At 42.5% G+C, this 12745-nt stretch overlaps 2 protein-coding genes across 2 annotated transcripts; both read right to left on the bottom strand.

The window, feature by feature from the left end:
* Positions 1–992: 992 nt before the first annotated feature.
* LOC108886186 (protein mono-ADP-ribosyltransferase TIPARP) lies at positions 993–4493 on the bottom strand. Its single transcript, XM_051077615.1, has 5 exons — positions 2749–4493; positions 2429–2597; positions 2128–2315; positions 1687–1956; positions 993–1591 (listed from the first exon to the last, which is right to left on the bottom strand). The coding sequence occupies exons 1-5, from the start codon at positions 3594–3596 to the stop codon at positions 1144–1146; spliced, it is 1923 nt and encodes a 640-aa protein (XP_050933572.1). The 5' UTR covers positions 3597–4493; the 3' UTR covers positions 993–1143.
* A 130-nt stretch (positions 4494–4623) lies between these two features.
* LOC108886189 (E3 ubiquitin-protein ligase TRIM35) lies at positions 4624–7561 on the bottom strand. The gene is made up of 7 exons (XM_018680905.1): positions 7475–7561; positions 6831–7282; positions 6547–6642; positions 6223–6453; positions 6096–6118; positions 5820–5938; positions 4624–5644 (listed from the first exon to the last, which is right to left on the bottom strand). Exons 2-7 carry the CDS (start codon positions 7254–7256, stop codon positions 5100–5102), a joined length of 1440 nt encoding a protein of 479 aa, XP_018536421.1. The 5' UTR covers positions 7257–7282; positions 7475–7561; the 3' UTR covers positions 4624–5099.
* Between the last annotated feature and the right edge of the window lie 5184 nt (positions 7562–12745).

Here is a 12745-nt window from a genome sequence, read left to right as displayed (position 1 = left end):
TTTGTTTTATTTACTACAGTCTTTAAACATAAAATACTAAATGTCAGTTCAAGGAAAGGATTTTTTAAACATTGGATGAAGCTGAAGCTGGAGGCTGATTTAAACTTCTGTCTCAAAATCTAACTCTCCATCTCCTCCCTTTTGAATTATAATAGTGAATTGAACTGAAATCAGTGAGGGATAGTATCGTTAACAAGACTTTACATCATCGTAAAATGTCTCCAATAGTTTCAGTGTCCTGTACGTCTGTGAAGGACACATGAAAATGGAAATGAAAACATCTGTATATTGCCCATAAGATTACTACAGAGCTAACACTAAATAACACTAAACCAGTTTCATCCAGAGCCTTTAAAGAAAAAGTCTTAAGTGGAACTTCCTGCTGAAGATGTTTTTCAGAGATGGATGCGATCGCTGTTTGAGCAGGAGCCTGACATCAATTACAATCCTCCTTTCTGTCAAACTCCAATATCTGGTTTTGAAAGGAATTAATGTTACAAATATTTTCAAAATAATTGTGTGCCAGCAGTTTATGAAAATCCTGTTTTGTACTTGTGAAGAAAGTGTGCAGTGGTGTTTTGCAGAGAGAAAAAAAAAATTTATAGAAGATATTTTGAAATATATATAAATGATTTTAATACAAGACTTGCTATGAAACACATTCCAGTCTGAGGTTTGAAAAACATACAATCAAGTATATGGCTGTACTTCAACAAAATATGATGATGGATGATCAACCTTGTTTATCATGTTAATACAGAGAGGTGAATGTATTCAGTGAACAGATTATTTTCATAAAAATAAAGTGACATGTCAATTTGATTCAGAACCTTTAAGAGAAAAACAAAAGTGCTTATTTCCATCGATGTAAAATGTTGAAATAACCAAAATAAAGACATTTTGAAAAACAAAGTGCATTGGAATGCAAGTTAACATCTTAGCTGTCTGCTTACATGTCTTTCTTGCTTCAAGTAGAACGTTATTGCACGTAACCTACACATTGTAAACTGAACATTTGCTGCAACTGTGCAACACTTGCTAAATTTGATAACATGTCAGGTCATCTTACAGCTGGACATCTTCAACAGTGTTTATGTTTTAACAATTAACATCAACACTCCAGCTATCCTGTTTTTTTCTTCATCAAATGTCAATCTCTTTGGACAGGTCTTTGTACTTGATCAGGTAGTATGGGTAACACTGACAGCTGTCAAAAACTACAAACATGGTGGGTTTGTCCATGTTGTCCACGCATGTATCGTAGAGACGGTACAGCCTCGTCTTGGAGCTGAGCGGTGGCGGGCGGCGGTAGCTATTCCTCCCCTGACTCACCTTCCCCACCAGGACTTTGGCCAGGAACATGTGGCGAACCTCGGCCGGCCCCACCGTGCCCGAGTAGGTGTGGGAGAAGGAGGCGGTGGTTGCAAAGTAGGAGCCGAAACCGAAGGCGGCTCCATTGGCCCCGGCCATGCGAGGGTCGAAGTTGTTGTGGCAGATGTCTTCTGAGGCCTTTTTGGTTGTCCCGTGGAAGAGGTGTCTCTCCAGTGGCTCCTTAAACTTGGTGCGCTGCTTCAGCATGTATGCCTTGTGCCTGCAGTGACAAGGTAGATAAAAGAGCGATGAGATGTAGCTCATGTCAAGCTCCATTTTGGCTTATTAGACCAGAGACACAAACAGCAGCCAGACCTTTGGAACTTGTCCCAGTGGAGCAGGTTCTGGACCTGTTGGATGCTGATGATGTCTACCTTGGTCTCAGGCAGAGTCTCAGAGAAGAGGTTCAGGATCCTACAGTAGGCCTGCGTCCCCAGCGGAACGTCTACCAGGCTGTACTCCTTCTCTGAGGCCAGACACCACACCGGAGGATACCAGGAGCTGAAATCCTCTAGAGGGTCCACATTGAAGTTTGCCCCTGGCGGATCACCAGCAGGCTCAGTGGGGTCAGTCTGGATTCCTGTCCTGAGTGTGGAGAGAAGAGGAATCGGGGGGTATTAATGTGGTGAAGAAGAGAACAAACTGTTCAGCACCACCAACAAAATTCAGAAGGGAGGACATTTTCTTTTAACTGAAACACTCTACTTCAGTTGTGAATGGAAAAAAAACAATAGGACAATGATCCAGATTACAAACTGCAGGTTAGGCAGCATGGACTCAGGGGAGCGGTAGACCGGTCTGCAGCGAACTTCCCTCTGAAACCCTGTGGTGACGTTGGTCTGGGTCATGGTGGTGAAGTCCAGCTTGTACTCCTGCGAGCTGATGTAGAAGAAACACTCGGGCTCCTTTTCTCTCATGCTCTTTAGCAGCAGGGTGGACACACTCTACGAAGAGATGAGCCAGTAGGTGAACAAGGAGCTGCTGAAAAATGGCACTGGGTGGAACTTAGGACAAAAAAGAAAATGGTGGAAAAACAGAATAAAAAGAAAACATGAACCTTGTTGTACTCTTCCCAGCTGAGGTTATTCCACCAGTAGATTTTCCATTCGCTGGCAAAAAAAGGGTTCTTGACCTGACTGTCCGAGTTCGTCAGTCTTCTCACTCCGTCATACTTTGATGAGTCGTCCAACTCCATCGTGTTGAAGTTCAGACTGTAGCGAATATGTCTGTATGATTTACAGCACAAAAAAGAATCATGGTTTTGCAATTAAAAGCCACAAACTCATCCAAAACCCATCCATCCATTTTCAGAGATTATAGAAACATGCATTACAGCTAAAACCAGATACCTGACTTCAGGTTTTCCTTCTTACTCACCCATCCTTGATGTAAACCACCTCTTGGTTGACATCACAGTAGTTCCTTTCTAGTAAGACCTGAGAGCCAGGGGAGAAGTCAACCCAACTGTGGGCGACCACACACCACAGCTGCCAGAAAAACGGGTAGGGCGTGTGGTGCATCTTGCACTTTTTCCCTGCACGGCACATGTTTAAGAGGAAGCTGTCGCAGATCTGGACGTCAGATGAGCTCTTTGTGTGGAAAGAAGACGGGACGGGCGTTTTGGATGGGGGTCGCAGCTTGGTGGGCGTAATCGTTGGGGTCTGGACGGAAGGCAGGCACCCCTTCGCGGGACTGGTGCTGGGCTGACTGGCAGGCTGGAGATGGGTGATGACGAGAGGCAGGGAGGCGATGACGGAGGCGGTCGGTTTATGGTCTGGAGGTATGTTCTGTGGTTGGTCTGGAGGGCATGGCAACGATTGGTCGCCGTTTTGGAAGAAGGTGAGCAGGACACAGGTGTTCTTGGAGGTGTCATGTTGCTGAATGATGGGCTGGATGAACATCTGAGGCTGCAGGATGGGAGAAAGCGCTGAGGCCTGTCCGACATTAGAAGCACTCTCTCTTTTGCTCGAAGTCGCACCCTTTCCTTGCTTAGAGGTCACAGGGGTTAAATGAACACTGATGCTGTAAGGATTGACAGTCCAGGCAATGTCAACATGCTGGGATTTCAAGGCTTCCCATACTGGGAGGCTGGTGTTGGTGTCGGGTGGGATTTCCAGGAGGAGGAGGGATGGGCTCAACAAGGTGACTTTGGAAGATTTGGATGGGGGCTCTAAAACACTGGCCATCTTTCTCTTTGCTCCTCTGCTGAGTGAAACATCTGCCATCTTGAATTTAAAATTGTTAAATCAATTCAGTTTCAGCAAGTTGACATCAGGAGTGAGAAGGAAATCGAGGTTAGGGATTAAAGTTAACCCAGTTAGATATTGCACTGATTTGTATCAGTAACACTTGTATAGCATGATGCAATATATTTCATACATTTGACAAAATGTGTTAAAATACTTTATAAACAGCACAAAGATACATACATTTATATATTTTAGAGGCTGTATTGATGTTCATCGACTGGAGGTCATAACAAGTGTAAATTGAGCTTCTCTCACCCTCTAATTAACAACCTAACCTTAACTTTGTAACGTATTTGTGAATTTAAAACCACATTATTAGCTAATTTGCTGCACGCGCTATTAGCATCGAAGCTAACTTTAAAGCTAACGGACAGGTTGTTAAGTAGCTAACTTTACCTTCGGTCCTGCTCAGGCTTTAAACGGTAGAGTCACCTTGCTGAAATAAAAGCAGCTTCATAGAAATAAACTGCTCTCCGAAAATTGTACAACACCAACAACTCTTGGTTTCTTCAGAGAAGAAAAGGAAAGTTTTTTTTTTTTATTAAGAAGAGCAGGAGGGGGAGGAAGACGCGCCAGTGGGGTGAGGTGAGGACATCAAAATGCTGCTAAAATACCAATAATGACTGAATAACAATCGACATAAAATAAAGTAAAAAGAAAGTGAATGAACAATAATGGAGAATTTAGAGAACTTTGTAGCATACTGACTAATATATATATATATATATATATATAGCTTAAATGGACATATGAAATGTAAATTTACCCCATAATTTAACAGTTTTTTGTTAGTCTAAGTCTACTGAGATGCCATAATATGAAAGAGCAATTTCCTCTCTAGTTATTGCAATGAAACTACTTTGAAATGCTTGACACTGACCTATGAGTCTGTAGTTTAATGTATTGAAATGCTACCCACGACTGATTCTATAAAATACTATATGTAGTAGGTCTAGACAACACAAGAGACTTGCAGGTTGCACAAAATCAAGTGAAGTCATGATATTTGCAAGTTATTTATTTGGAAATGCGTACTCTCAAATTTCAGTGACATCAGTAGTATACTAAAAGCTATTTAGTGTGTGCCACAAACCAGTAGTTATAAACAGGACTCGGCTCAAAGCATTCAGAGTTTGACATGCAAATGCAGAATCATTACGGACTTGAATCCATACAAATGACAATTTTCTTTAGGTTACCACATTCCATTTTGCATCAACAGCTCACACAATTATTTCTGGAGAAATAGTGGACCGTATAAGTGCAGAGATCAAGTTCAAGTAAGAAATCACTGAGAAATCACAAGTGTAAAGATAAGGCATTCATTGTAGTTTAAACTGAAAAAGGTTGGAGGACATTATACTGAGCCAGGAAAGAAAAGCACATATGATTCAATTTTTCAGATTTTGTGCACCCTCCTCATATGATATGAAATTCAAAAATGTTCCCCCTTCAAAGTTGTGAAGCTGAAATATTCTCTCAACAATACTCGACAGCCTTCACAGAAACCTCCTGTGGTTCAACAGTCAGAGGACACTGCTGACAGCCCACCCAGAAGTAGGGAAAGACTTTCTCAGAGATGGTGTGTTTGAAAGTGTAGATGTGTGTGTTGTCATGTGGGTTATAGAAGGACACCTTGCCCTTGTCACAGTCCAGCAGCACTCTGACTCTCTGTGGGTTCTTCTTCAAGTTAAGGCGTGTCAGAGGAGAGGTGCCTGCAAAGTACATTTTGTGGTAGAAGTACACACACAGGTAGCCGTTCACCAGCACTGAAGACACTTTCTCTTTCCTCACAACAGATTCTTTAGCCACGCCGACAACCCACGCCGTGTTATCGCCCACGTTGACATCCCAGGCGTGCTTGCCTGAGGTGAAGCCCTCGTGGCCCAGCACGGCCGTGTCCGGGTCGAACCTCTCCGGGTTGTCGGGCAGCCTCTGCTTCTCATCACTGTCACAGACGCTGCTGAGGTCGTCTGACAGGATGAGCCACGGGGCGGCGGTGTTTGGATCCAGAGTCACTGGGGCTGAAGAAAACATGGCAGATTGTCAGCTGTCTTACATGCTGTGACTGTAGTTCATTCAAAATCACTACCCACCACCCCCCACCTTGGGAATCCATGATGTGAGTGAAACTGCAGCTAAAACTTTAAAGAATAAACCTCACCATGACCTGAGAAGTAAGCTAGAGTATGTGCTCACTGTATTTGACTATTTTATGCATCTTCTCCCATACGCGGAACGCCAGAGAGCCCACATATTTGGCCACATCTAGGAGAGCTGCTGGAGCCATGACTGGATCTTCAACTGGACTGTTAGCACTGCAGATAAACAGAAAAAAAGGTATTTATGTCTAATGTTTTGTTGTGATCCAAAATTATATTGTGATAATTATCGTTATCATTTTATCACCCAGCCCAATCTCACACTGCGAAAGAAAAGAAAAACAAAAGTTGAAAATATAAAAGCTTTTTCTACCTTGCTAGTGTCCTCTTGCATTTCTGGGAAAAGAGGAGGCAAAATTCACTAATATATCTGACGATGAACTTTTTTTTATGCATGTATCCATGCATGTATTTTATATTTCAAACAGTGACAAACTTACATGAAGGACAGAGATGTCTTCTAAAGCCATCTCCTCCTCCAAGGCTCTGATGGACGCAGACACAGATGCTATATTCCTTTCCATTTCTTCAATCTTCTGTTTCATCTCTCGACTTTTCTGCTCCTTATCACTTCTCAGTGCCTCCATCCTGGCTTCCTCCTCCGCTTGAAGGAAGCTGTGAAGTTTTTCAAACTCCTCGCGGGTCCGCCTCTCCACAAATTGAGCCTGGACCTGAAATGAAAAGCTGCTTAAGCATGGAAAGCTTGGAAATGACCGGCACAGCCTGTAAACGGTACAATTTCTTAAAAATAAACAGCACTACACCTGAATGTGTGCCACAGTGTCCTCATAGTTTTTCTTCATTTTGTCAAAGCTATCCCTCTTCTCCTGCAATGAGCTCAGGGCTGACTTCATTTTCTCCTGAGAAGATAATTAAGAGAGAATTCATTCGAAGGCCTGTTGAACAAAAACAGTTTAACCTAACTTCAGGCTGGTAACATCCTTGAACGTAACAGCTCACGACAGCTTTTCAGGGAACTTAGATAAACAGCCCCAGGGAACGCATATCATTGTTCCACCTTAGTTCAGCTTTATCCTCAAGTATTTACCTTCACATCCGCCACAGCCTCACTGACAGGGCAACAATCATGCTGTTTGTGTTTCCTTGAGGTGTGGCAAACCACACAGATGGGCTCCTTGTCCAGCAGGCAAAAAAGCTTAAGCCTCTCCCCATGAAGAGGGCACATCTCCCCCGGATCACAGTACAGCTCTCCCTCCTTTTCCTCCGGGCCTTCGCTCTCCATGCTGACGTAAGACTCGCACAGGTTCTTGAGGGCAAGACTAGGAACAGGATCGTCCAGACTCTGGGTTCTGCACAGAGGGCAGTCGCGGTTTCGACCCCGGCGACTCCAGTACTGCTGCAGACACGGTGAACAGAAGCTGTGGCTGCACTTGAGGACTACCGGATCCTTGAAGATTTCACAGCATATGGAACAGGAGAGGTCCGCCTCGGGGAGCGAGAGCCTGCCTGCCATACTGACACTTAGCCCCCTGGTTTACACTGAAAACGAAAGTAGGGCAAAGATGCTGATCAAACACAGGAAAAGCTCTTGTTTATACCCACAATGACTTGCTGTGCAGACTTTTTACTTCACCCTCTGAAGACTACTGAACACACATCAGTGTCTACAGCCTAAAGAGGCAAACTGAGTAACTGTCAGTTTCACATAAGATAACGTAGAGCCAAACATACCTGCCAACCAAAGTCCTGTGACAGAAATACGTGCGTATCTGTGAGCACTTCCTACTTCCTGTTTTGTTGAGTCACCCAAAGGAGGCGGAGTCTCAAAGGCAAAGCAAGCAGTCTTAACCCTTAACTGCCCCCAGTGCCTCACTTACTGTGTAAATCCCAACCAGAGGGAGGAAATTAGGAATGCTTGTCAGATGATTGAAGGATTGAGACATGACAAATGACAAAATTCTGTCTTTTTTTCTTAGTTTTGTGTTTCCTCAATGCAGCTGTTTGAAAATAAAAGACATATTCCTTGGTTGAACTGCTCATCACAGGAGGAGTCACAAATTGATTCTGTGTCAGTTTAAAAGATTCACACACTGGAAAGGTTGGGAACTGGTCTAAGTAATGGGTTAAATTAGATCCATATCAGCATTCAATAACAATGAAAGCAATAACTCACATTTATCACATCATACAAATGGCATGAATATTAAATCTGACAAAGCCGAAGATAAAATGAAAATATACCAATAATGAAATACTGAATTTATCATGTGGGGTGCAGTATCTCAGTGCAGCATGTTCTCATTTGTCTCCGTTATTAAGCTCTCACAGCTCTCAGCATGTGATGCCATCTAGTGGCAAACTGCAGCAAATGGCCCAGTGTCAGTGCACTCACTTTGTAAATACTTTGCGTGTTTGTCACTATTTTTATGCTCCACAGTCCAAATAATAAAAACAAACAGACGGAGAAAAATGGACTCTGCTCACTGGGGTTCTTGCTCTGTGATAAATGTGTTGCACAACGACAGAGAATCAGTGCACTCACTCTATTAATCTTTATTTTTCATGCTGTCCACTTGGAGTCCAATTGCAGTCATCTCCAACCATCACCTGAATTTGATTGGGAGCTCTTCATTAGGACCATTTGACATCAGTGACCTGAGGCCTGATAACATGCTGTGTTTGGCCCTACTGTGCCCTTCTGGTGTCTGATTAGAGCCCCCAGACTCCTCATCAGGTCAGCGCTGTAATCACTTGAGTTACAGTGAACATTTTGGGCAGGAGGAAAACACTTTGGAAGGAGGATCACATTCAGGCATCCTCCTTCCAACTTTGCATTTAAATGCAGGGCATTAAGGGCTGTTCTTTCAAATGTAGGAAAGGAGTGATAGAGACATTGGCGATATCAAGTAGTTACTAATTAATTTCTTGCAATGGCCATTTAGGGGAAATGAAACTTCCTGTAGAGGCTATATTTGAAATATGAGTCACTATTTAAATTTACTACATAGCTGCGGTATGAGAGAGATAAAGGTGGAACTATGCAACTTTTGAGAGAATACAAAACACATTCAACTCACAAGTAACAAAACACACCATTTCTCAGTTCACTACAGCCTGACTTGGTCTGGTTCGACCAGAAGCTTAAGGTGACTAATGTTAGTTAATGATTGCTAACATTACTTTTAATTAACATAATATTTATGCGTAATTTACTGGCTGTAGCAGTAGTCTAATACGTCATTATTTCTTTAACATTTACACTTTAGCTGTTGCAGCTGGTGTAAAGGTGGGGATCTCGAGCTTACATTTACATTTTGAGTCAGAGCTGCAGAGGGTGATTTCACTGATTGATTGGCATGGAAACCTGCTGTCTTACCCCTGACTGATGGAGCACTTTGCCCATTCTGTCACCTTCAGGAGGAATTTGAACATAAAAAGTCCTTCTTTTTTTTCCCTCCAAAAGTTACTTTTAATTGAGCTTGACTTTCTTCAGTTGATGGCACTCACAGCCTCTATGCTTTCTTGACATGAGACTGGCAACACAGATGGTCTGTTTGTCATCCCTAAAGGAGGGTTTGAGTTTCCAGCAGATGTTCTGGTCATTAATTTCTTCACTTCCCTCCTGGAATGACTCAGAGTTTTTAAAGGCATGCTGAGCTCTGCTTCAGTTGGGCAATTTTTAGAGTTTAGAGTAATGTCACTATATGTAATGTCTTTGCAAGAATATTTACATTATCACATGCATTACAATTGTTTTTATTGCAGGTTTTGGTGCTTGATGGAATTCTGTGACAATGTGGGTTATAAAATGACTTATATAACTTATTATGAGCCACATTTTAAGTAAATAACAAATATTTATGTAAGAGGATATGCCACATCATCTGCTGTCCTCAGGAGCATGCTGAATATGGAGGGCATGAGGCACTTTTCAGATTGTGGAGTATTTGTCATTTCTGATGCATAAATTGCAAGTTTTCCTCTCACTTTGGGGGGATAAAGTTAACTTTTTGAATCAAATGACACCATGAACAATAAAATGTGACACCACCATTATACTGAAATGAAACTGCGAACACGTTTCTCTGTTGTTGTACTTATTTGATACCACTAGATGTCATTATATACCCACTTATGGAAAAGTCAGCTACAGTGCAAAAAGATATTGACATTATGCCGCAGTATTCATGCAGAAGTGTCACTGCTTTGCATCAAAATGACTTTGATGTAAACTGAAAAAATATCAGGAGATAAGATGTAATCTGTCTTATCTGCCCATCATTGGGGCTTTGAAAATATCTGTTACCCTCAGGGTAAAGCAGTTAAATGCTCAAATTTACCTGGATGTCACCGTCTGCAGCCTCTCCTACCCCGTAAATTGGTTGTCAGCCATTGTGACCCAGGCTAATAGTGATTCATTATTGCTCACACCCAGCTAGTGTTCACAGGGTTTCATCTGGGCTGAAGGGGAGAGGGAAAGGGGTGGGGGTGGGGGCTGTGTCAGTCTCTCACCATCTAATGAGGACAGGCAGGCTAACACACAGCAGAGACAACCCCACTCAGACCTGTCTCACCGCCTGATACTTTAGAGCATCAGGACCACTCTGACACCACTTTGATGGCGGCTGAACTGCAAATTCCGCCTGTGCATGGAGCTTCCTCTTTATAAGTTAAGGGAAGTATTGGTGACTGCAGATGCGAAGGTGCATTAAAAACATTATCAGTGAAGCATAACACTTATAACACGTCTATTTCACCCTTGTACAAGCCTATTTGCAAATATGTGACAGAAAGTCAATAGTCTATTACTCTGCTGTGCTACTCAGTTAACCTGGACAATAAAAAGTGAACTAAAGCTGGTGAATTACCACAGGCTGTAAGAGGAAGAATAGCAGGAGAAGGAATAAAAAAAAAAAAGAGTTGAAAAAATCCCCTCCACTTCATGCCTGGCTGTATGTTGCAGAAGTTTGTTACTAATGCACCAGTTTCTCAGGACCTTTCTGTCTTGAATATACTAAATATCCTGTGGCAAATATCTGCCTCTGTACCTGCTAAATGCTACGTTCACCAACTAGCCACTATTTGGTGCTGCGCAGGAAGTGTGCAGTGGGTTTATCGGACATTTTCACATCATGAGACCATGAGGGTGACTCCTTTAATATTAGACCTAGAAATTTGATCCATTGTAAATATAAAAATGTTGAACATAGCAGCTTTAATGTCATACTAGAAGAGGCTGAACAGTAGCATCAGGATAGCATTTTTAAACCTCCAAAGATGTGTTCAGTTTGAAGACTGTGTGAACTAGCTAGCAATGAACACATGCAGTTATTGTTCCCCTGGATCCATTTCCTTTTCTTCTTGTCTCTGTACATATGTGAACTGAGGTCAGCCTACTTCTCAAATCCTGAGATGAATTAGCATCCATTCGCATCATAGATTGGACTTTATATGCAACCCCCAAAACTCACTTCACATTCAGTTTGACCACATGTCAACATTAGCAGTATATCAAATTGCAGTTAGCTGCATCGTGCATAAGTATATCCAACTTTGAAAGACTCCAATCTACTACACACATGTGCTACTGTACTTGTACTCTTAATATCTGAGCTTAACATTTCATTGAATATTGAAATTCCTGCAGTAAAAAAGATTAGTCAGTAGGCAGCAGCTGAGTCAGTGTGTAGTGTGGAGAAGACATTGTAAGATTAATCTCCAAGTTTAGTCATAATTGTAATTGCTACCAGAGAGACAAGAGAAAGAGAGAGGGACAAGGGCACCAGAACTGAATTACACTTTCTGCCATATCAATAGTTGATCTTTTCAGATTAAAATACTTGTGACGCACTGACAAATCATTTTCATGCTCTTCACATCGTGACTCACGAGCAGCCAGCCCCGTCGTCGTCAAAGGGAAATTCTGCACATCCATTTCATCAGAGGGTGCTTTCATTTCGTCTCTTCCTTCACACATGAATTGAGTGCTCCATATAAATTGGATTAAATGCACAATTTGACTGCAGCTTGGAGGGCACTCTCTCACCAAAGACCAGGTAGCTTTTTTTTTTTGTCACATATTGATTTTTCCCTTTGGTGATGGCTGAGAAACTTTTGACAACAATCTCACATTGTGCATGGCATGTGTGATGTAGTGGAGAAAAAAAAAAACTGAGTTACAGAGTTTAGGTCTTTTCCCTGCTAGCTATTTCCAGTGTGTATCTGGAGGTGTGTGGGAAGGGTTGACTGAAAAGACACACTTGCATATTGCTCACACACGCACACACCCCCGTGTGAACGTGCATGCGGCAAAGCCTACACACAAACACTCTGGCGTTTTCACAAACACAAATGTGAACTGAATTGGAGGTAAATTCGATCTTATTGGAGAGGATGCTGGAAAGCCTCGGGCTCAGAAACCTCCTTGAGTCTCTGGAAGGTCGCCAGGCCCTCCAGATTCACAGGAAAACCACAGTTATCAGTGTTTCCCACCCTCTCTCTTCTTCCCTCACACACACACACACACACACACATGCGCGTACACACCTGCACACAGCGACCCAACCCGTTGGAGTTTAAAAGGAGCGACATCAATTCAATAAGCCCGGCCTGACAGGGACAGCGCAATACACCACAACACAGCTGCTCTCTCTATCTCTTTGCTAACCCATTTCCCCTCCTGGCTTCCTCCCTTCCCTTTAAATTCTAGCTCAGCAAAGCAGAGTGATGACAATTTTGTTTTAGCCGGATGAATCTGCTGTATGTGATGACCCAAATCTTTATTAGGTTTTTTTTCCTCACTGCTCTGCTATCAAAAAAAGGTATAGAGAGAGTCAGGAAATGGTGCCCGTGTCAGGGAATTGCTCACAATCATTTTCTGCTGGAATTGAGTTACATGTTACTTTTTTTTCTGCCCCCATCGTCTCAGCATTTCATGTCATCTTGAATGGGAGAAGTGGCATATTAATGGAATTGCTCTCGCTCTGTCAAGATTCATAAAAG

Source organism: Lates calcarifer, linkage group LG18 (assembly GCF_001640805.2).
Source record: "Lates calcarifer isolate ASB-BC8 linkage group LG18, TLL_Latcal_v3, whole genome shotgun sequence".
In the NCBI taxonomy this organism is placed as follows: domain Eukaryota; kingdom Metazoa; phylum Chordata; class Actinopteri; family Centropomidae; genus Lates; species Lates calcarifer.
The sequence above is the reverse complement of the archived record's forward strand: the minus strand, read 5'-3'. Positions and strand labels throughout refer to the sequence as shown.

Coding starts and splice junctions, on each gene's coding strand:
- LOC108886186 (XM_051077615.1), bottom strand. CDS start 3,596: ATGGCAGATGTTTCACTCAGCAGAGGAGCAAAGAGAAAGATGGCCAGT. Junction 2,316..2,428: donor GCTGGGAAGAGTACAACAAG/GTTCATGTTTTC, acceptor ATCTCTTCGTAG/AGTGTGTCCACCCTGCTGCT. Junction 1,592..1,686: donor CACTGGGACAAGTTCCAAAG/GTCTGGCTGCTG, acceptor TTGTCACTGCAG/GCACAAGGCATACATGCTGA.
- LOC108886189 (XM_018680905.1), bottom strand. CDS start 7,256: ATGGCAGGCAGGCTCTCGCTCCCCGAGGCGGACCTCTCCTGTTCCATA. Junction 6,119..6,222: donor AAGACATCTCTGTCCTTCAT/GTAAGTTTGTCA, acceptor CTCTTTTCCCAG/AAATGCAAGAGGACACTAGC. Junction 5,939..6,095: donor TGCAAGAGGACACTAGCAAG/GTAGAAAAAGCT, acceptor GTTTATCTGCAG/TGCTAACAGTCCAGTTGAAG.